The sequence below is a fragment of the Mustela lutreola genome, chromosome 12, assembly GCF_030435805.1.
Source record: "Mustela lutreola isolate mMusLut2 chromosome 12, mMusLut2.pri, whole genome shotgun sequence".
NCBI classification, from domain to species: Eukaryota; Metazoa; Chordata; class Mammalia; order Carnivora; family Mustelidae; genus Mustela; species Mustela lutreola.
Window position 1 is genome coordinate 83,822,584 of NC_081301.1, and position 22,957 is coordinate 83,845,540.

A 22,957-nucleotide genomic window follows, 5' to 3' on the forward strand; every position below is an offset into this window, starting at 1 on the left:
CCCAGAGAGTTCCCTTGTCTCACCCCTTCTTGCTACCATGGGACCCACTTAGGAAATGGACCTTCACCAGACACCGAATCTGCCAGTATCTCAATTTTAGATTTCCACACCTCCAGCAAAAGCAGAAAAAATTGTCTGTGGTTTATAAGCTACCTCACTTATGGTATTTTGTGATAGTGGTCTGAACAGACTACAGCAGCCCACAACCAAAGCTCTGTTTTTCTGCCTGTCTTACCCCAAGGCTTTCCATGGCTTAGAATGTACACTTTCCATATAACTTTAAGGCCCGAGAGCCTTCACCCAGCCCCTGCCTTAAAAAGCAGCAGCTGTAAAGGTACTGAGAACCAGCAATAACCTTTCTTATTGAAGTACCGAGTCTTGTCATGATTTTTGCATTCTTTTCCGGTCACCTACTATTGCTGTACGTCAGGGTAGGACTAAATCGAAGGATCTTTCCCTTCCTCCCTCAGGCAGAGGTGCAAGGCTATTTTTGGAAAAACACTTATGTTATTACTTCAGTTGCTTTTACGGTCCCCTTGTAGGAGGGGTCAGAGTGTAGGCCCACAGTCCCTTTTCTAAAATCTTTGGACCTATTGTGCTTGGAATTCAAAATTTTTTTCAGATATGGCATCCAGAGCACATATTACACAAAACTTCCAATGGAGGTGGTGGGGAGGGGGTCTGAGCCAGCACCTTGTAATCAAATACATTCATATTTCTGCAGTAAAATGTAGGAATTTTCACAACAAAGACTGTAAAAGGCCTCACACCAGTTCAGGGCAAGCTTTGCCATGAGAGGACATTGTGTGTCAAATGTGCAAAAGAACTTCCAGTTTTCTGGACGTTTTGGATTTTGAAAGTGAGGGTAAGAGAGTATAGATCTGTATGAGGTTTTACAAGAATTAAGGTCAGTAATTTCAAAGAGTTAAGACAGAAAAATCTGTTGGTGTATAGAGAAAGGTGAGACCGACCGCACATCATCCAAGGGGCCACTTCAAACTGGTCTTTCAGACAGAATTTGACCGTGTTGAACAGGACAGAAGGTAAATGGGTTGTTCCTGTCCCTGTGCTTCTGTCATAGGACCTGGACACAGTCTGTCCCCCAGGGGGAGCGCTATTGTCCTGGAATTTGAGCGGCCTCACTGTTCCTCAGGGAAAGGGGCCCCGACTGCTCTGAGACTCACAGGAACATTCCCAGACTAGAATAAAAACCTCAACAAGGCAAGAGTGTCGGAGCCAACTGGCACGCTTGCGCTATGACTCCATAATAAAGTAATTACACAGTTTGATTTTTTAAGGATATAAAAACCAAAAAAAAAAAAAAAGTGTTTTTTTTTTCTCTTAATATAGGGAAAACAATTCTTGCTAAAACCCTCATCTTTGGCGTTTTAAAGGTGGGACTTAGAAGGTTCTATTCTGGGTTCTGGTGCTAGGGATTCTATCGTAGGGGATGGGTAAGTGGTCCTTGAGATGAGGGGCTGTCATCAGCGGAGACATAGGGAGATAAAGGCTTACTTGGCTTCCAGGGCCAGCGCGATGATGCCCGCGGCCATGGGGGCCGAGGCCGAGGTCCCAGTGTGGTTGTCCGTGCAGCGCTGCCTCAGATCTGTAGTAATCTAGAAGACAGAAATGAAAAATTTAGGGTTCTGGGGCCATGGGAGTCACATGCAAGTAGAATGAAATTCCCTCATAAAAGTAGAACGGAGGGGGGTGTTGAAACAGTTGTTTTAAATTCCTTGTTCCTGTACTTCCGTGACTGTATCACTTCTAGAGAATCGCCTGTGCAAATCAACTTTGAAAAGAGAAGCATTTGGAAATCAGACTCCACTTCTGTTAAAACCGGGGTCAGGACTAGGGCGAGTCTTTGGCTTGGAACATAGGGGTTATGCCTGTGTGCCCTTCCATTTCCCCCCCCCAGACCCCCGCTTGCCGCTTGCTTCAGCCCAGATCCAGCTCTAGTTAAAACTAAAGTTCTTTCATGACCCCAACATTTTTCATGATCAGATATGTTGAAGCAATCACCAGACGCTGAGGTAGGCATTGGAAGCATGAAAGCACATGGTCTGGCCTTGCCCTTCCAGAATGGATACCTTGGGAAAAGCAAGGGTTTTAAGCGAAGGCGTGCTCTGTCATCGATGGAATGTGGGTTTTTGGCAACCACAGAAATGATGCAGGGAAGAACCAAGACCTTCTCAAAGATTTAACGTGAATACCCAAAACAAGGTTGAACCCAGGGTGCCTGCGGGGAAGTTACCCCACTGAGGGCCTGGCGGTATATTATAGAAGGAGATTTCGCCATTTCTCCATTTTTGAAATCAGAATGTGAGAACTAGATCATTTTTTTTCCTCTTGGTTTGAATTCAGTTTACTTCAGCTGTGGCTGAATAACATTCCTATCAGCAAGAGCCCTGCTTTTAAACCTCCCCTTCATGATCATTTCACTCAGGGAGAAAAAGCTGAAGTGAGATTCTCCTTCACAAGACAAATGAAACACGCTGGGGTAAATTTTGCAAACCTGCAAAATAGCTAAGATTTAAAAAACCTTCCCTCCCCCAAAACGGTCTACTTTTGCCTCCTTGGGGCAGGCATTGCTCTTGCCAGGAATGCACACGCCTCGTGAGGTGAGCTGGAGCCCATCTCGAAGTTACTGGAAGACAGTGGTTAAGCTTTGTTTGGCATCAAGACAAATAGGATAACTGAGGTGAAAGTTCATCAGAAAGGTGTGGGGGGACAAAGGCAGTTGAAGGCAAAGTCCTGTGGTTCTAAGGTGTATCCTTCCAGAGGAGTGTGGAGATTGGTTGATTTGGAAAGAAATCTGATCTTCACAGGAAGAAAGTGCTGCCTAAGTCTTCAGAAATGAGCCTTCCCCTAATAGTTTCCTCAGAGGCCCCTGAGGATGTATGAATGGACCCTTTAATTATCTGGTATAGCTCTACATTGACAAGATAGTTTCACACAGGGCCAACAGTTCTCTTTTCTTTGTTCCTTTTGACACTTTTAATGTCACCAGACCATCCATACCAGAGAGGCACCGATACCCAAGGAGTGGCAGAATGAACAAAGATATAGAGAGCCATAAGACACGGTGGTGGGAGACAGGAGGTAAGCCTTACCGTCTTTTCTTAAATAAGTGAATGGTGGCCGAGAGCCCCCACAGTGTGTCTGGCAAGCCAGGGAGGTTGTTTCTTGATGAACAGACGTGGTTAACTAGCCATCTTCTGAACCTCTGTGTTGGATGCTTATAAGATGTTTGGGTAAACAGAGCCCTACCCACTCCTGCATAAGAAACTTTCTGGATCTTTATTCATTGACTTTAAAAAGGTATTTTTAAAAGGTATTTTTGTTATTGTTGTTGAGGTAAAAAAGCATGTAACACAAATTTACCATTTCAACAACTTTTTAAGGGTCGAGTATAGTATTGTTAACTATATGCACGCTGTTGTATGAAAGATCTCTCTAGCACATTTTTATCTTGTATGAATAAAAAACTCCACCCACTAAACAACTCTCCATTCTCCCCTCCTCTCAGCCTTTGGTAACCACCATTTTACTCTCTGTTTCTATGAGTTTAACTATTGTAAGGTACCTCATATAAACATAATTGTATGTATTTGTCTTTGTGTGTGCGCACGCACGTGTGTGTGTGTGTGTGTGTGTGAGAGAGAGAGAGAGAGAGAGAGAGAGTGAGTTCTGGCTTATTTCACTCAGAATAATGTCTTCAAGTCTCGTTTTGTTGTAGTACATGGCAGGATTTCCTTCTTTTTAGGCTGTATAATATTTCATTGTATGTATTTACCACATTTTCTTTCTTCGTCCGTGGACGTTTGGGTGCCTTCCATCTCTTGGCTCTTGTGAATAATGCTGCCAAGAGCACGGGGAAGCAGAGATCTCTTCACAATCCTGTTTTCAATTCTTTTGACTACGTGACCAGAAGTGGGACTACTGGGCCATTAAAGGGATGTCTACTTCATTTGAAATTGCTGGTCAACGCGCAGCCTTGTTTTCCAAAGTCCTGGTCTGTACGTCAAGGCATAAACACCCCAGAAACAGTCTGTTTCCGAGCCTCCAGATCCTCTGTTGTTGAGAGATGGCCCTGCCTGCATTCTTCTCATTTTACCTCACCCTCATGGTCACATTCCTTGGCCAAATTTTCTTTTTTTTCAATGACTTGTGCCTGGATTCAAGATTTTTCACGAAGTCTTCCCACTTGGCTCCTTTTGCTTGTCCTTCAGCTGTACCAGACCCTTGCCGCCACAGAAACCCATCCAGGATAAACACCCCAAGTGTGTGTGACGTTTTTGAGTCGAATAAAGAGCCACCTCCCACCAACGTCCAACATGAATGATAAAGACTTTGGGATGTCAGGTCCACAACAGGAAGACGGCTCCTCCCTACAGAGTCCCCAGGTAGAGATGTACATGCTGTATGCGTAAATAAAAAGCTGCCCCTTGCTTTTCTGTACTAATACCAGCCACATGTTACATGCTCTCAGTATGGCCATGCTTGTGGAATTTCCGACCGGTGCTGGGCTCTCCTGTATTTACTTATTTTTCAAGCACTTTATCTAAAGGAAACCTAAGAAGTAAAAAAAGAGCGAAAAGGGGGTGAGGTATGAAGGCCAGGGAGCGTGGAAGGGAAAAAGGTGCAGAGAGGAAAGAATCAAAAGCAGTCTTCCTCCCTCCCTTCTTCTCACCCTGCTTTCAGGGGAAATTCCAGCTGGGTCATTTCAAGAGGAAGTTACTGTCACTGGTGGAAATATTTAGGCGTAAATTACTGGAAAGATCTAAGGCAGGCTTTTCATCATGAAGAGAAGTCACAGTGTCAGGGAATTTGGAGGTCTCTCTTTAGAACGAAAAGGCAAAGACCATCAAGGAGAACGCAGTCTCAAAGAAAAATGATGTCCCCAAAACTGGAACCACACGGGGGACCCCATTAATCACCACGCGTGCACGCAAACCCGGACAGCATAATTTAAAAGCCAAGTTGCGTGGAACAGTCGGCCCGCGTCACGGAGGCTGGAGGCTCTACGTGTGAGCATGGAAAATGAAAGCCTGGAAGTTTCGATTCCATTTTAAAGCAAGTCTCGGAATTTGGTTTTGATCCCCGGAGATGCATCTCGCGCGCTCCACGTTCCCTCGGTTCACTACCAAATCAGAAACAGAATTCTCCTCTGCGCAACTTCTCAGATTGCTCAAGAAAATATCCTCCCTGTCTGTCAGAGTGGGGGAAACGGGAGAGGACACCAGGCCTCAAGCCAGATCAAAGCTATCCTGGTGAGTAAATTAGACGTTTGGCCTGTCTCAGGATGAAGAGCAGACGGTCTGGGGAAGGCCGGCGCGTTAGGGATGTCCTCGGTGTTTGGTGAGAAGGGGTGGGCGTCGTTCAGATCTAGGCTCACTCCCTCTGAGCAGAACCCTGGCCTTTTCTCATCCTAAGCTCTTATTTCCTAATATTTCACATTTCATTAGCTGGGCTGATTGGCTCTTTTATTCCAGCCTGTTGAGGAAATTCTCCAGGGAACCTCAGCTCAGGCGGACTTTTGGCCATGAGTGACAAGTCTTAATACAACCCTGGAGTAAAGAGTTTCTATCTCCCTGATATCTTGCGATCGGTTTTATTTTGAAGGGGCCATATTGTCTCCTAGCTGTTAAAAGAGCAACCGAGCAGATATTTTTAAAACATGAAATGATTCTACTGTCTGTTACGTTGAATTTGTTTCTGGTGTGGAGTTTGATTTGGATGAGGAATGTGCCAGAAAAGCTGTTTCAAACACAGCGATGGGGGAATGAAGGCAGAAAATAAATTTTCAATGTGTCAATGAATAAAACAGAAGAAGCTGATTTATTAAGCACGGCAAAATAAAATGCAATGGAGGACCAATTCATGCTCCCTGGGTTCAACCGAAGTCTGGTCTAAAACGCAGTCGCAGTCGTGACCGAGGAGGCCACACAGCACTCCAGCCCTGTGTTGCTAGGGGAATCTGGAGGTGAGACGTGCAAATGGGAGGTTGTGCTTACAAAGGTGAGGCCACTGTCACTGGAGGAGTCTGCCATCATTGATGATTTTTGCATTTCCATCATGTTCAGCTCTGCGCTAGGTAGGGAGCAGAAGCTTAGTATTTATTGGCTAAGCTGAATTATTTACATCAAGCTCCCTCAGACTCTACTTGAAGGCCCTTTAATTATTAAGAAAGACTTCAAGGTTTTGTTGTTGTTATTGTTGTTTTGGTCAACTTTCCAAATAAAGCTCACATACACTTAGAAGCCACCTACAAAAGAGTACGTGTGTGTACGTGTGCGTACGTGTGCGTGTAATCCAGGGCCTAAAGTAGAGCTCTTCCTCACCACCGCTGTTGCTACCTCATGCTGGATGGCTTAGAAAACCGTCACCACTTGCAACAAGGGGGATGACACACAACAGGTGTTTACATGTGTGCACACGCATGTGTGTGCATAAAACCACATTTAAAGCCACAGGACCTCTGCACACTAGGTACGCTATTAACTCAGGAAGTGGGAGGCTCAGAGGGAACAACTTGCCCAAGGAGGCGTAGCTACTAAAGAGATGGGTAAGTGGGAGAGGATAAAATCCTGACATGGCCTCCAAAGGAAAGGTTGAGTCACAGGGGGTAGCCGTCCGTGAAAGCCAAGATGGCCGCTCCAGACCACCAGCGGCCATGGCAGCGGAACTGGCCTTGAGATCCAGTTCCCATCAGCCAGTGGGCATCGACGCTCTCCTTCGGGCCACAGGGGAAATTAGAACTTTTGAGGAACAAACTGTCCTTTCCTATTTTAAAAATTTTTTTTAAAGATTTTATTTATTTGAGAGAGAAACTAAATGAGAGAAAGCAAGCATGAGCAGGAGAGTGGGGAGGAGAGGGAAAGAAGGAAGTCGACTCTCCACTGAGCAGAGAGCCTGATGTGGGGCTCCAACCCAGGACCCTGGGATCACGATCTGAGCCAAAGGCAGACGCTTAACCAACTGAGCCACCCAGGTGCCCCTGTCCTTTCTTCTTTTTAACATTCGCTAGAGATGATGATGTGTCCAACCTTCCAAACGCACTACAGATATCTGGGTTTGCTCATCTTCCACTTGAAAAATAATAACATTTCTCAGATCGAAAGAAGAAACAGAGAGATGACAGAAATCAACCCCAGCGCGAACGGTAGCTGTAACGGAATAACGACTGGGGTGGCGGGGAAGGGCGGGAGTGGGGAGCGAGATGTTTCTGCAAAAAAAGAAAATGCGTAGCTGCTTAGGAACCCTGAGAGCAATAAGAGAATTCCTCCAATGGAGTTGGTCGCTCAGTCCAAGCCTGAGATACTCCAGGCGGCAAGTTTGTTTTGAACACAAAAAATAACATGACGTCAGGAGAGGGCTGAGCACAGCCTATCTTCTCAACCCTTGGCTCACAAGACCCCTCCCAGGAGGAACCCGATCCCTGCCACATGCCAAGCCCTAAGACAAATTACTAGAGGAAAAAGGGCAAAGGTTGAATGAGTCCCCGAAGAAAGGGATCATTTCATGACAGGAGGGGCTGGGGAGAGAGGGAAGCTTTATTCCCCAAACAGAACCGGGGAGAGATTTCAGGACGCAGTGAAGGGTGACAGACCAGACCTTTGATGCCCTTTGACTCGAACAAAGGTTGTAGGTACAGCTTTATCACGTAGCAAGAGTCCTGTGGGCCATTTCCTATGCCAAATATTTTACCGTCAAATACGTCAAATACCGTTTGCTTTTCACCAACCGACCAGAAGAAGGAGTTTCTCTTAAAGAAACAGAACACCTTCCTGTCTTCCTGTAGCTATACAAACAACTCGGGAAGGTCCCATCCTTCCCAGTGTCTGATGGTGATTTATGCACCAATATTTACTCAGCTCAGGCTCTGGGAAGGAACATGGCAAAGTCTTCAACCTCATGTAGTTTCCAATCTAGTGTTTCACAAACAGTTTCCAATCTGTTTTTCCAAAACAGACAGCACGAAAACGTGCAACGTCCTAAATCGTTCCAAGGACACGAGGAAGAAAATCGAACAGATAAAAAGAGTGGGGGATGGCAGTGCCCTGATTTTAAAGGAGGTGGGAAAGAAAATCCTCCTTGAGCTGATGCTCTAGAAGAGGCATAAATTAAGGGCTATCTGGGGGGAACGGTGCCTGAACAGATGACGCTCACTGCAGGACACAGAGCCCTGGCTTGGAGGTCACACAAAAGGCGTAACCTGGAGGAGTTCAGTGCTGATATCCTGCCCCAGGACCCAGCAATCCAGACCGGCAAAGAACTGCAGGTTTTTGCAAGAGGACGGATGGTCTGAGGGGATTGTGAGAGGGTCTTACAACATGAGAATTAAAATAAATCCGCCAAGTAGTGAAAAATAATAGATAACTACATATTCTCTCTGGATACACACACACACACACACACACACACGTGTGTGTGTGTATTTTATCACTGTGAAAAGAGCCCCACATGGGCCAAAGCAGCACCATCACTTGTGGACGCCACCAGAGCAGGCGTCCTTTGAAAGAACCCAGAGCACGACCGTGTACCGGCGACAAGATGGGCGTGGGTGTCCATCCTGACTGCTAGAAATCCAGGCTCTACCACTTCCTGCCTGGCTTTCTTTCACCTTTCTAGCACTAGTTTCTTCATCTTTAAAGGCAGGACGGCACCTGGTCATCCTGGGGGGAGTTCTGAGGATACTAGGAGATGGTCCATTTAATATGCACAGTGCCATACTTGCTACGAATTGGAGGAATAACAAAAATTCCACATTTATGGCATGTTAATATCATGGTGAATGTATGATGTATTCAACATGGAATAAGATGTATGCATTATTATTAATAAAACCATACTGATTTGATCACATGGCTTTAGAATAGCTGGGCATTTCAACTGATTTCTGTTTAGCTTACGGGGAGTTTCCTGTTGTAGTTGTCTTGGTATTTTGGATGCTTCCCTCGCTATAAAGAGACATAAGGCCATGACTGATGTGAATCTGTTAAAGCATGAATGAAATACCAAGGTCCACGACTGTACAAATAACAGGGGCAGGACACCAAGAGACAGAGATCTGGCTGTTTGGAAACCCAGGGCAAGGTTTTCCTGCTTACATACCATGACAAGACATTCTGTTGAAGGCAAATGAAATTTATTCAAAGTGCTTTTCCAGAAGCAGAGAGATCTTTCCTCTCTTCTGAATCCTTGGCATTTGCCTGGGTCAAATCACAAAGGTGCTCTACAAATAAGACATGACAAGCGTGCTCTCCCGAAGAGGGCTGCCAATGGCACGAGGAAATGGATAGTGGGGGGAGGAGAGCCCCAGAACAAAGGGAGACAGACGCCGCCATTTCTGCAACACTCAATCACAATGCCGTAGCCAGGAAGCGGGCATCTCCGAGGGACCCAGGGCATCTGGTTCAAAGCCTGCTGGAGAAAAGGTCCCAGGCACAATGCAGGATTATTTGTCATTCTGACATCTAGGAGGAAAAGGGGTCAGCTGGACCCGAAAAGGCTGACATCGTTGCCAGCTCTACTCATGTTCAAACCGTTAACATGTTCATGTTCAAAGTGCCTTTCTTTATGGGGTAGGTGGTGCAGATCGCAGTATTTTGTAGATTGGAAAAACAGAGGTGCCACGAGAGCCCTGATTAACAACAGTTGGGAAAACGGCCAGCCTCGCCTCCCAGGATTCAGAATGAGACACTGTCCTAGGGAACAGTGGCACTGGCCACTCCTGAGTGGTTCATTGCGCCAGTGCAGTGTGAGTCCCTTATGTCTAGCACCTCATCTTCCCCCCAAAATCAATGAGGCTGGCAAGGGTTTTGCCTGCATTTTACAGATGGCGTAACCAAGACTCAGTGAGGTTCACTGAGCCACTGAGACATGTCTGAAGCCAGAGACTCTAGCTTGGAAGAACTATCAAACTTCCTCTCCAATTTATGGTGATCTGGGGAGTCTCACAAAATAAAGAGACTCTAAGAACCGGATGGAGAAAAATTACTAACAGACTGCTGTGATGAACATGGGAGAAAGAGACCGAACAGAAGGTAGAAATAGGTTTAAGTTAAATATATAGAGTGAGTCCATAAAGGTTTTGGTATCAGAAGTAGCAAGTCCGGAGAAAGTGAAGTCTGGGGCGCCTGGGTGGCTCAGTGGGTTAAGCCTTTGCCTTTAGCTCAGGTCATGTTCCCAGGTCCTAGGATCAAACCCCGCGGCATTGGGCTCTCTGCTCAGCAGGGAGCCTGCTTCCCCCGCTCTCTCTGCCTGCCTCTCTGCCTACTTGTGATCTCTCTGTCAAATAAATAAATAAAATCTTTAAAAAAAAAAAAAGAAAGTGAAGTCTATTATGACGGACTGGATTCACCCAGTGACTGGATCACTCTGTCCTTTCTCAGGAAAATCCTAAATGACCATCTGTCGTCGCCGAGGCAGGGGCAGTCATAGCAGCGAGCACAGCATCATAGCACGATGGGGGCCCAGGAAGGTCAGGGCTGGGGAGCAAATCTCACATAACGATTTTGAGGTCTCTCTGTCCCTACTGCGTTCTCCCATCCAGGACCCAGAAAACCCTTCCTTCTCCTTGGAGATTTTGCCCGCTGGATTGTACATTTCTCTTAAGAAAGGCCTTTATGAACTTCGCAATTCCCCCTCCATAGCAACCAGCCCACAAGCAAAAACAGGAGTCAATGGGCATATTTGCTTCGAAGCAATGGCAAGTTTGCCTTCAGACCTGAGAGGTACTGGAAGAGAACCCTTACTCCAGAGAGCTCCATCAGGATTTTTATGATGCAGAACTGACGGATGCCACTCAGATTTAGAGGACCGTGACCCTAAGTACTGAGAGACAAGCATATCTGAGAGCATAAGGGGTACTCCTGGATTATAACATTTTCCTAATGAAGGTAAAACATGGAATGTCACTTTTCATTACAAAAGCCAGGACACTGTGAAACTTGTCACCTCCATATCTTCTCCTTTTACATCTAACTTTGTACTGCAGGGTCATGTTCACTAATGAATGATGGAGGTACTTAAAGGTGGACTCATGCATGTGGGTTTTTTTTTTTTTTTCTTAAGACTGTATTTATTTATTTGAGAGAGAGAGAGTACAAGCAGAGGGAGGAGGAGACTCCCCACTGAGCAAGGACCCCCCCCCCCCCCCCCGAGGCAGGACTCGATCCCAGGACTCTGGGATCATGATCTGAGCTAAAGGCAGATGCTTGAACGACTGAGCCACCCAGGCATTCCCAATGCATGTTTTTTAATCCAGTTGTTATGGAGGAATTAGGGAAAGATAGGGGTATTGGGATATGCATATAGGTAGGCACTTTCTACTTCAATCAATCAAAAAAATGCAACTAAAGAAGTTAGTAAAAGATAGCTAAGAAGTCACACATGACAATTACATAGAACCAGGAATCAAGAAGAACTAAAAGGATGTGAAGGAAGCACGACATAAAGCAAGTTGTATCATATCACCTGTCTCTCCACCGCTGTGTGAAAGTCAGAGGTGACCCAGATTTGCGTGAATCTCTAAGACTTGAGAGCAGGGTCTCAGCCACGGCTGAAAAGTATCAAGGGAAGCAGCCTAGCTCCACGTTAGAAAGACAAACCCTGAGACAGTTTATAAAACTATGATTAAGAGCAAGGTGTTTGAAATTTTCCATCAGACGCACCCAAAAAAGCCAGAACCTTCCTTGAGCGAGTTACCAATGAACGGGTGATGGAACACGGACACTTGATACTTGGGCTGAGCCAGCAGCTGACTCCCACATATTACTGTCTATTTCTGTATACTGCTTGTACGTATGAGTTTATGGTTCTTCCTTTTCACCGGGAAAGATAAATGAGTAAGTCGTGACGGACACTCAAATGTTACGTACTATTTTCTTGTCGTACGACTCTCCGCTGCTGTATGTGGTGGCCAGTGTGGACGAACACTCTTCCAGGTACCAAGGCTTCTTTCCACTCTCGGCCGTGCTGCTGATGGAGATGGTGTAGATGCTGTTGGTGTAGCCGTCACAGGAACAGTGGTCTTTGCTCCTTCCACCGTTTCCTGAAGCCCAGACAAAAACAGAGCCGAGGCCTCTTCGCCCCTGTTCACAAACAGAAAAAGTTAAATGACAGAAGACACAGATCACAGACTCTAAGTGCAGAGAGCAATAGCAACAGGGCACATCAAATAGCTGTAGGAGGGGTGTGATGCTATTTTAGTAATGCACTGGATGTAGGCTGTTTTTTGAGGTCACAAGAATTGCTTTTTATCATATATATATATATATATATATATATATATATATATATATATATATATATTTTTTTTTTTTTTAAAGAGAGAAAGAGAGCATGAGCCTGTGGCAGGGGTGGTAGGGAGAGGCAGATGGGGAGAATCTTAAGTAGACCCTGTGATGAGCGTGGAGCCTGACCCAGGGCTCGATCTCATGACTCTGAGATCACAACCTGAGCTGAAATTAAGAGCTGGACACTTAACTACTCACCCACCCAGGTGACCCAAGAGGAGTTGCTTTCAGAAACTAAAATCTGTATGTAATGTATAGCCCAGTGACTCCAGTTAATAATCCTGTATTGTTTATACACTAAGTCGCTAAGAGAGTAGATCTTAAAAATTCTCAACACTAGAAAAAAAAATATAACTCGGCATCGTGAAAGGCTATGGTACTAGACTCACTGTGGTATTCATTTCCCAATATATACAAATACCAAAGCAGCATTTTGTATGCTTGAATATAATGTTACATGTCAATTACATCCCAATAAAAAACCCTAAAATAATCCTTTTCACACGCCACAGTCAGAGAGGTCACAAAAGTACCAATGACAACAATAAGAGGTCCCACCACGGACCAGGCACAATTGTAATTCTTTTACATGAATCAGACTCAACTCTTCCAATAACCCTGTGGAAATGGTATGATTTTGTCCTTACTACACAGATGAAGACTTGAGCTACAGAAATTAAGAAATGTTCCCAAGGTCATATAGCTGGAAAGTGGAAAGACAAAATCTGAGCCCCCCAGCCAGACCGCAGAGTGGGCATGTCATTAGCTGTAATTACTACAGACCTATACTAGGGCTATGAGTCTCCTTCCACATGAAATGGTGCTCTTCTGCTCCCTCAGTCAACATATGAGCAACATGAGGAGTGGAGAGGTTGTGTGATCTATCCTTAGGTCACACTGCTGGTGAGGAGCAGAACTAGGGACAATGAGCCTTCCAGAGCTGTGCCTCCCCTATGTATGCAATGGACACTAATTATGAAGGATGTTAATGGATGCTTCCCGAGATGAAAAAAAAAATTTCAAGATTAAGTATGTTTGGGAAATTCTAAGTTAAGCAAAATGAAACAGATTCCCCTACTGTAGAACTCAGTGATTGTTCTTTGCAAAACTCTATGGGAGATATTATCCGATGTTTTTTTTCCAAACATATTTGACGGTGGGATACTTTCTTCCACCCAATCCGTGAAATTTTTCTTACAAAGCTAGGAGATGGGGTTACAGTCTTCATGTCAAAATGTGGCATCCATCCATGGTGTTTCCTGAGGTTATAAAATAATTAAGGAGAAGAAGCAAAGTAGAACATAGATGTACTGAAGCATAAGGCCTAGTTAGTTCCGTAAGATAAGATCTTCAGAAGAAAAGAGAGAAGTTGGCCAAAGTGATGCGTATCTTTCTGAATAGGTAGAATGGAATCCCTCAGAAATTTTACCTTTTAAAAACTGGAAGTCACCCTGAAGGACACACAGGCCAAATCTATCATTTGGTAATTAGGGAGTGGAACCGAAATCACTAGCTGGTGATGGCAGACACTCTTTTTTGCTTCCAGGCCCTGGCTTTTACGGTTTCAGGTAAAAGGAAAGTAGTTTGGGATGTGGTATTGGAATTTTTGGTAAAAGAGCCAAAGAAAGAGAGACGAGAAAGAATTTGAAATATCCTTGATAAACTGTCTCTGACCTCAAAACCTCAAGAAACAGAATATTTATGACATGATTTGACCTGAATGTGGATTTCTTTTCGTCTTTCAATGTGGAAAAATGCAATATGATCGCACAGGAATGGGAAAAATTTGTGAAGAGAGAGGGAGAGAAAGTTCTGGATACTACTGCCACTTGACAGCTGGGTCTGGTTTACCATCCTTCAGGTTGTCATCAGACTATTCAGGAAATGTACAGAAGGATGCAAAATTCACTCAGCCATCATAAATGAGGGATTTTGTTCAATGCTTTGTAAATCTCTAGAAGGAATTACCGCTCACTATGGTGTGGACAACCAGACTGAGAAACTCTAGTGACTGACTCATACCCTCACCTCAGAGAGAGAACATCATAGCCAGAAAGGAAGGGTCCAATTCATCATCAATATATACCCTCTCTATCACAGACTGAGGGCCTGTGTTGCTGGTGAAGACGTGGTCACACTGTAGCTTTATCTGACAGGTCCACAGAATGTAAGACATAAGCAAAAACGACTCCTGGTTTAAACAGCACTGGGGCAGATAATAGATTAAGAACCACAAAACCACAAAAAAGCTCGTCTGGCGCGCGCGCGCGCGCACACACACACACACACACACACACACACATACCCATTCAAAATTATGACTGGGTGCCTTTGCGTAAAATTCACTGAAAAGATCTTTAAAAACGTACTCAGTTTTAAAAGAATATTTAGTAAGAAAATATTTAGAAGGTAGTTTTGACAATGTAATTACAAATGGAGGATACAAAATGATGTAATATGGTCTCAGTTTAGAAAAAGAATGTATGTGTGCCTCTGTGTGTGTGTGTGTGTGTGTGTGCGTGTGTGGTGCGTTTAAAAAGTTAATGTGTATAAAGTTAAATGCATAAAGTTACCATAAAGTGACAATATAACAGAACTTAATTCTGTTTGGTAAGATTAGGAAGGATTTTTTTTTTCTTTCTTCTTCATACCATCCTTCCATGACCACATGCAATTTTTATAAACAGAAACAAACGCATTTATTCTCCTCTTACGAGGAGAAACACAGGGCCAATTCTTAAAAGATAATTTTTACTTTATGATCACAAGAGGTTTTACACACAGAAGGTTCATTGTGCACTAAAGAGACTAACATTTATAGACATTTATTATGCACCAAGCACTATACAAACATTATTCTGCACGATTTAAGTCTATATCATTTCACAGATGGGTAAACTGGGGCTCAGAAATGCTCATGAATGCTAGGGCCAGACCTTGAAATCCAACTAGAGCTAAAGCCTGCACTCTTCACCCTCGACAATAGTCTTCTTTTGGGCAAAAAGAAGGCTAGTTGGTGGTTGCTGTATTATTTTTAGCCAAAGCTCCAATCTCTTCATTGAAGTCCGGCTTTCAAATCTAAGAGCAGACCAGCCCTCTAAGCTCTTTCCGGATTGGTTGCAGAATTAAAATGATAAGAAAGGAGGCTTGTATGGATGGTCCTGAGCATTCTAAGGAAAAGGACATAGTTTCAGCTGCAAAATTCTGCCTAGAAATCCCAACCTGATCGGAGCTCCCTCAGAAGTAGGACCACAAGTTATTCCATCATGGTGGCATCCAGGGAGGACACCACTGTAAAGGAAACAGGACTTATTATGGAGTCCTCTGGAGATTGGCTGGGTTGACAGAATGAATGGCCAAAAGAACAGTGGGTTGCCACTGCCCTGAAAATGCCCTTTACAGATAAGAAGTGATATCCCTCTATCAAAGATAATTTGAGGGAATTACTTTATAACTGGGTATGGTGAAGGGAAACATCAAAGGACAGTAAGAGATCAATAACTATCCCAACCCCCCATTGGATAGAAAGAAGCTGGGGAGTGGTGGGGAGGGGTTGTCATGGGAACTGGAAACAGAAGGGCTAACAGGAGTTGAGACATGACTAGGGGACATACCAACTCCTGCTGGCCCTGCTGGGAGGGGACCAGGTGAATATGTACTGAGACCCTTATCTCTTTCTTCTCTCCCAACTTTCTCCCAGAAACCAGAGGACCTGGGAAGTCATAGGGATCATTTTCCCTGAGCACAGAGTTTGTGGAGAGATGGGGAGAGAGCATCTGGAAAATCCCATGGGAGACAACTGGCATTGTCCTTAAGGTATGTTATGGAGTGAGTTGCGTCCCCTCCCCTTCAAATTCATTTGGTGACACTATAACCCCCAGTGTGACTATATTAAATACAGTGGAGACAAGCAAGAAGGTGGCTGTCTCTTAAGCTGAGGAGAGAGGTTATCACCAGAACCCAACTCTGCTGGCACCCTGAAATCATGGACTTCCAGACTTCTAGCCTCCAGACTTCCAGAAAATACATTTCTGTTGTTAAGCAACCCAGTCTGCAGTATTCTGTTATGGCAGTGCAAGCTGACTCACACAAGAGGGGAGGGGAAGATAGAGGGTGGCCTGCCCCCCAAGGAGGCAACAGAATATATAGACACCGCTGCTACACTATCCACCAGGCATTCTGACCCTTGTGCATGTGTGTAGGGTTTCTGATTAAAGTCCCAGAAATAAACAGGCTAATTTGTGGGCTGAAAATGCCATAAAGATCTGTGCTAAAGATCTATGGGGTTAATCTGAAACAATTAGCAATTCAAAGATTTATTTACTACAGATGCACAGCAGATTCCCATTAGAGTGCAATATTCAGAAAATCAAAACATATGTGGCAAAAGAGAATCTAGACATTTCTCCAAAATTCAGAGTAATTGAAGAATTAAATCCTAATGTGGAACGTAGGGAGAAAGGAAGGTGGGCAGAGTAGAATAAAGAGTAAAGAGTCTTAAGACACATATTTTCCTGAAGTGTAGGAAATGAAATTGAAATTTTCAAGTATTGTGATTGCAACTGGTTATTTAAATATGGCTTTGGATGAAAAAAAAAAATCTTCCAGTTTAGTTGAGTACTAAGTTAAAAGTAAACTCAAGGCAAAATATATTGTGAAATCCATAAAAGACCCATTTGGCCAAACTCTATTCTTTTTCACTGCGTATTTAATTCTGCATGTGTTTCTTCTCATGTATGCCCTACAAACATCAATTTAAAATGCCCATAGTTTTATTACTAAAGACTAGATAGGAACTGAATTTCTTGTGTTTCTGGTGATCAGAAAAGGCTACTTTATGCTGTGTTACCAATTAAGTCATATGCCTCAAGCCAGGTTTTGAAATCTAGAGAGTTGAGAGAACCACATTTCTTTAAAATGCTGTGATAATTTTCCAGCCAATGCAGTTAGATTGTATTTGGAATTTTAATATTACTTTCTTTCCCCTATCACTTAGAAAATATTCTTGAAGGGGCATGAATAAGTGAAAAAAAAATTCTTGCAGGGGCATGAATAAGTGACCAGAGACTTTTGAAATACAAAAAAAGAAAAAAAAAAAAAAGAAAAAAATGTGGCTGGACATTGTGCTGGTGCTTTCACAAATATTAGTTAATTTAGAGCAATTCCAGCAAGTCAGATATGTATTTTACAGATTAGAAAACCAAGTAACACTAAGTAATAGGTAAGCCGTCATATCACCAGAATGTGGTAGAGACAGAGGATGGAGGTCCCAAGGACACTGATCAGAAGGTGCGGATCTGTATGTGTCAACACAAAGCGACAAGATGATACAACACATGATAAGGAAATTTCCTTTATCTGTGACATCTTCCAAGCATAGCCTGCGTACCCAATTACTAAAGCCCTTTACCATTCCACTTGCCATCTTTTTGGGTGTTCGTTCTCTCAATGAGAAAAGAGTATCACCCTCCAGGAAGCTCTTCTACACTCGGATAAGAGATTTAAAGGGGCTTGAGACCAGAAGAGGCACAGGAACGACAAGGACAACTATAATATGTGGTAGCTGAGATATGAAGAACTGTTCATCTTTTTTAAACAAAATCAATCATCTTTTTAACAAAATCAGTCTGGTTCCTCAACAGAGCAGGTTCACTAACAAAAATAGGTCTGGTCTAGAAACATAAAATATAAAGGCAAGATGACAACAGCACACTTCCGAAAGGTTTTTCTAGTTCTCACACGGAATGTCCCAGAATTCTAAAATATTTATTACTTCTTAAAGTTAATAGTTAATAATCCTTTGAATCATTATCACCTGTAGAACAGATTATTCACATGAAAACAAAGGCATCTTAACAGTGACCTAAAAAGTAATCCAAGAAGAAATACAAGCCATAATTGAGGACATGTCAGGAGCAGATAGTCACTCAGTGCCTGGAGAAAACTTTGGTGGGACAAAGTCTTCTTTGGGAATGCAACAAGAAAATGTAGTCATGATATAGATTCAGTAAGACGTCTTTGGGAAAGACTAAACCCTGTGACTTGTTTCTTCAATCAGTTCCTTGAAGTAGGATGGGGATTAGGGTAGGAAAATTAATTACAGTAGACCCTTGAATAACGGGTTTGAACTGTACAAATCCACTCATATGTTAATTTTTAAAATAAATACAGTATAGCAGTATAAATTTATCTTCCTTTCCTTATGATTTTCTTAGTAACATTTTCTTTTCTCTAGCCTACTTTATTATAAGAAAACAGTATGTAATACATATAACATACACAATGCTCGTTAATTGACAGTGCTATCAATAAGACTACTGATCAAGTAGTTAAGTTTTGGGGGAGTTCAAAATCATACATGGATTTTGGATTATGTAGGAAAACAGTGTCCCTCATCTCCACATTGTTCAAGGGGCAGCTCTAGGTGAGACTCATCTGGATCCAGGGAAGACAGTGGGTCACTCCCCACCAAAACATAAGGGAATCCAAGATGACAGATAATGAGATGTTCTTAAAGATGAAAAGGAAAGGGTCCTCTGAGGGTGAGGAATCTGGAGGTTAAGTGCTGCTTTGTCTATATTGTGCCAGAGTCCTAAATTTGTTAGAGTTAGGACTCTACTGCATTGTCTTCCCTCACCCAGAAAATAGGCAAGCACAACCCTTTTTTGTATGATTTACTCACTCCTCGAGTCAGAGTGCCTGATGTAAAGAGTATACAGGTGTCACTGCATTCTACTTCCGCTCTCAGAATATTTCATTCTTGTGCTCTCAGAATCGTTAAGTGAAACAGAAGAACTACTTCCAGGAAAAACCAAACTGTCATCAATGATGGTTTATTTGGTAATTGGACTGCAGCCAGCAGCTCACTAATCCCACTCATTTCCAAACAAACGTTCTAGGATTGAAAATGCTTAGCAATGCTTCCCAAAGACGATTTCAACAGATAGCCAACACCTGCTGATGTTCAACCTTCCCTGGGCCCCAGTGCCTAACCCAACTGCTATTCTTAATCTATTCATACCCACTTTAGCATGTCCACACCCCAGGCTGCCATGTAGCCCTAAGTCCAATTTGGTGGAAGGACTGTTGAAACATCGACAGACTGACTTACAATAAACACTCTGGGGGTGGGTCCTCACTCTTCTCATTCTATGCTATTTGCCCTACGCAAGCATGGTTGATGATTGAAAAATACTGAAAATACATATGCAGTTATTTTTTTTAAAGCACTAAAAAGTGATGTGAAGAAGGCTTTTGTGAGTGTAAGCTGTTTCTCCCCATTTTTTGTCTTCCTAGCTTTTCTTGTGTGATAGGACTTCAGCCTCTCTTCCCCTTCATCTCAACCTCACCCATCTTTTCCACCCCTAGTCAGGTTTTCTCTCTTCTCATTTGCTGTGTACATGATGGGTGGCTCATCTGTGAATACTAAGCATTTTCTAAATGTTTTGTAGGCTTTTTAGTATGTTGAAAATATTAGATGCAGTTATTAGCTATCCTATTATTTTAACAAAAAGCCCTCTTATATGTTTTCTAAACACACCAAAGGTAGACAAATTCCCTTTATAAAGGAATAGAGAACTCAATTTGTGACTGTGGAATTGACTATTGGTGATGGTATTTGCAAGCATTTCTGGTGAAATGATAAATTCATTTATACTTAGAAGCTACATCTTTTTACAACATTGTTCACATTCTAGTACCTGAACGAGTAGCCTGATGTCCTCAACTCAGGGAACCTAAAGGTGACTTTAGCTCAGTTTTTAAAAAGGAATTTGGAAAAAATGGTCAAAACAAACATAAAAATTAGTTAATTCTATAAATTCATAACTTCCCCAGACTCAGGTTCCTGATAAAAGGCTACATTTATGTTTATCATGTGCATAGAAAAAAAAATTTTTTTTAAAAGTGAGTTTCTTATCCACCCTATCTGCCAGAGTATAAATTTAGGAGAATATCCATTCATTAAAGGCTTGGTAGGACCAACCCTGTCCTAGAGCTGCCTCTTCCTCAGAATGTTAACACTGAGGGTTTGTACACATAATATAGCTTTTGACAGTTTATCACCAAAGTGCACAATGGTGTGGTCCTTGACGTCCAACAGCAGCATTACAACAGTGTGGACTTCTTTCGCTTTGTTTATTTGTGAAGTATAACTGAAAAAAGAAAATCAGTCTTTCATGGAGAAAAGGTAGAAGATCTAGGAGGAAATAAAAACCAGGTGTGTTTACTAATGGAAATACATACGTTTTCAAGCAAAGAATTGTACTGCTATGATCCTTTAGATAGTCTGTACATTTAGGAACTTTATATAATGAAAATTTGGGGCTGAATCATGTGCTATAGATATTACTTAAAATTGGACCCATGAGAGGTTCATCTATCGAAATTTTAAATTCCTACATTGGAAAATAAAGGAAATGAAGCTGACAGAGTCAGAACTAGATGGGTCCACTCCCACCTTGACTGAAATGCTGGTCCCCACTGACTAGGAATGCAACGGGGGTGTTCCTAAAAGTGCGTAATAATATGGTTTAGGGAAACCTGCTGAACGGTAGTGGATTGGACAAAACAAAACTCCTTTCTCTTCCTGCCTTCTCCCATTTGCCAAATCAACAATTCCCAAATAATTGTCTGCTATTAATATTTTTTCTATGGTCAACTCATAATGGTCAATCCTCCATTTTTTTCTCAGGCCTTGTTTTTCTCATCGGACTCAATGAAACTCAGCGAATCCAGGTTATTATTTACTTCTGGTCACTCCCGCAGCCTCCAAGATTTAAGCCCTGCTGAAGCTGTTTTCCCATGGCCCGGGGTGCCTCAAAAGCTGGCCCGGAGGAGGAATATGCAAATTATGTTTCTCAATTCCTCATTCCAACCCGCTATAACAATACCTGTGAATCTTATATGCTCTCTGAACTAATCACAATAATTTTTTAAATAATTTTTAAAATGATTTTATTTATTTATTTGAGAGAGAGAGAGTATGAGTGGTGGGGAGAGGCAGAGGGAGATGGAGAAGCAGATTCCCTGCTGACCAGGGGACCTGACACAGGGCTTGATCCCAGGACTCCCAGATCATGACCTGAATGGAAGGCAGCCATCTAACCAACTGAACCACCCAGGTGCCCCATCAGACCGATGCAGCCATTCTGGGTATACCCAACCATTCCCGCATTCCCATTTTGGGGAGAAAAAGACGGCATATGTGAGAAAAGTTTCTGTATCTTGGATCATCCCAGAGCAAAGGCAAAATCATGCTCAGGATTGTTTTAGCAGAAACAGGTTTATGAAATGGAGAAAGACATTTCCAATATTAATATTAGGTACCTATTATGAAACAGCCCAGGAAGATACCACACCTTTAAATTTCTATTAAACGAGTTAAATTTGAAAGATTCCTTTCAAAGAGAATAAAGAAGGATTTACTATCAACAGAGGAATGAAAGGAATTTATTGCAAATGTTTGGAAAGTCATTTGGAAAGGAAGACAGAGGGAAACTCTAGCTGTAATGAAGGGTTTCTACTCTTCTCTATGTTAAGTTACAGAATGCTTCACCATGGTGGACTGGTCCCAACTCCCAGCTTGGGAAAGGGAAAGCAAGCTGTCCATTGCCCCCTCCGCAAAGCCCACCAGGGGGTTTGAAGGTCACAGCCTCAGTCTTTGTGAAGCAGCCCATAACATTTCTGAAACACAGAAAATCAGCCCTTCATAGTTTCTTCCCATAAACACAATCCTGATATCAATGAAAGCAAATCACACTTCTGAAAAGATGACACTTGATACTAAGCTTCTATTATTTACAAGATTCTGTGGTAGATACTGAGGTCCTTAAAGATTCATCAAACATGGCCTCTCCTCTGAGGAGAAGACAAGCAGTATGTCTGAACACTGCATATGTGTGGTCTCAGCCAGTCTTATGAGGGCTCACAAAGAGCCATTATCATAGTTTTTTTTTCTTAGGAAAGCAGACACTCTGATAACTTAGTAACTTAACCCGGGTCAAAACACTGGAGGGAAACCAAGAAGATTTCAACCTCTCTGTGACTTGAAGGTCAGTACTTTCTACATTGTCACAGCTTATCTCCAAGGAGGACGAGAAAGAGACAATACAATGAAGTTGAGAATATGCCAAGTCAGTTTGTCCCAACCATGCTTCCCAGGAAGCAAGAGGTCCCTGTGGTAGCATCCACTTCCATGACCATAATGACAGCTACCATTGACAGAAAGAACGAACACAGATAGGCCCATACAACACACCTGACAGGAATGGATTCACACAACATGTTGGTGAAGACGACAGACCGAGTCAGGGCCACACTCATGCTTCATAATGGTCAGGTTGCCTACTTTGCTAAGACTTAGTTTCCAAGTCTATAAACTGATGAGGTCCTATAAGAACATCCTTATTCCTAACCCAAGTGGTTCTCAGAATTAAGTCCTCATAATGTCTACAATCCTGAATATTTAAGTTTGATTATCTTCCTCTTAAAAGAGGAGAACCATAAGCTCAGGGCAAATGAACAAAATCTGTTATAAAAGTCCTATTTCCTTTAAAATCATTTGTTATTATCAACCCAGTCCAATTTATCCTTGTTTATTTCACAGTGGCCTTTTTTTTTTTTTTTTTTTTTTTTAAAATCCCAGCTACTTCCAA

General features: G+C 42.8%; 1 protein-coding gene and 1 long non-coding RNA gene across 4 annotated transcripts in view; one reads left to right on the plus strand and one right to left on the minus strand.

Moving 5' to 3' along the window:
* The window catches only part of PCSK5 (proprotein convertase subtilisin/kexin type 5), a 452,950-nt gene that overhangs the window by 252,992 nt on the left and 177,001 nt on the right, over window positions 1-22,957 (minus strand). For all 3 annotated transcript variants that reach the window (XM_059143276.1, XM_059143274.1, XM_059143277.1), the window contains exons 8-9: window positions 11,886-12,098; window positions 1,516-1,616 (exon numbers count right to left, since the gene is read on the minus strand). In XM_059143276.1, coding sequence (XP_058999259.1) covers window positions 1,516-1,616; window positions 11,886-12,098 — 314 coding nt within the window. The remainder of the gene's footprint in view (window positions 1-1,515; window positions 1,617-11,885; window positions 12,099-22,957) is intronic.
* LOC131813106 (uncharacterized) lies at window positions 4,813-22,707 on the plus strand. Its single transcript, XR_009346603.1, has 3 exons — window positions 4,813-5,273; window positions 16,003-16,118; window positions 20,995-22,707. It is a non-coding gene; the product is annotated as an uncharacterized LOC131813106 (long non-coding RNA).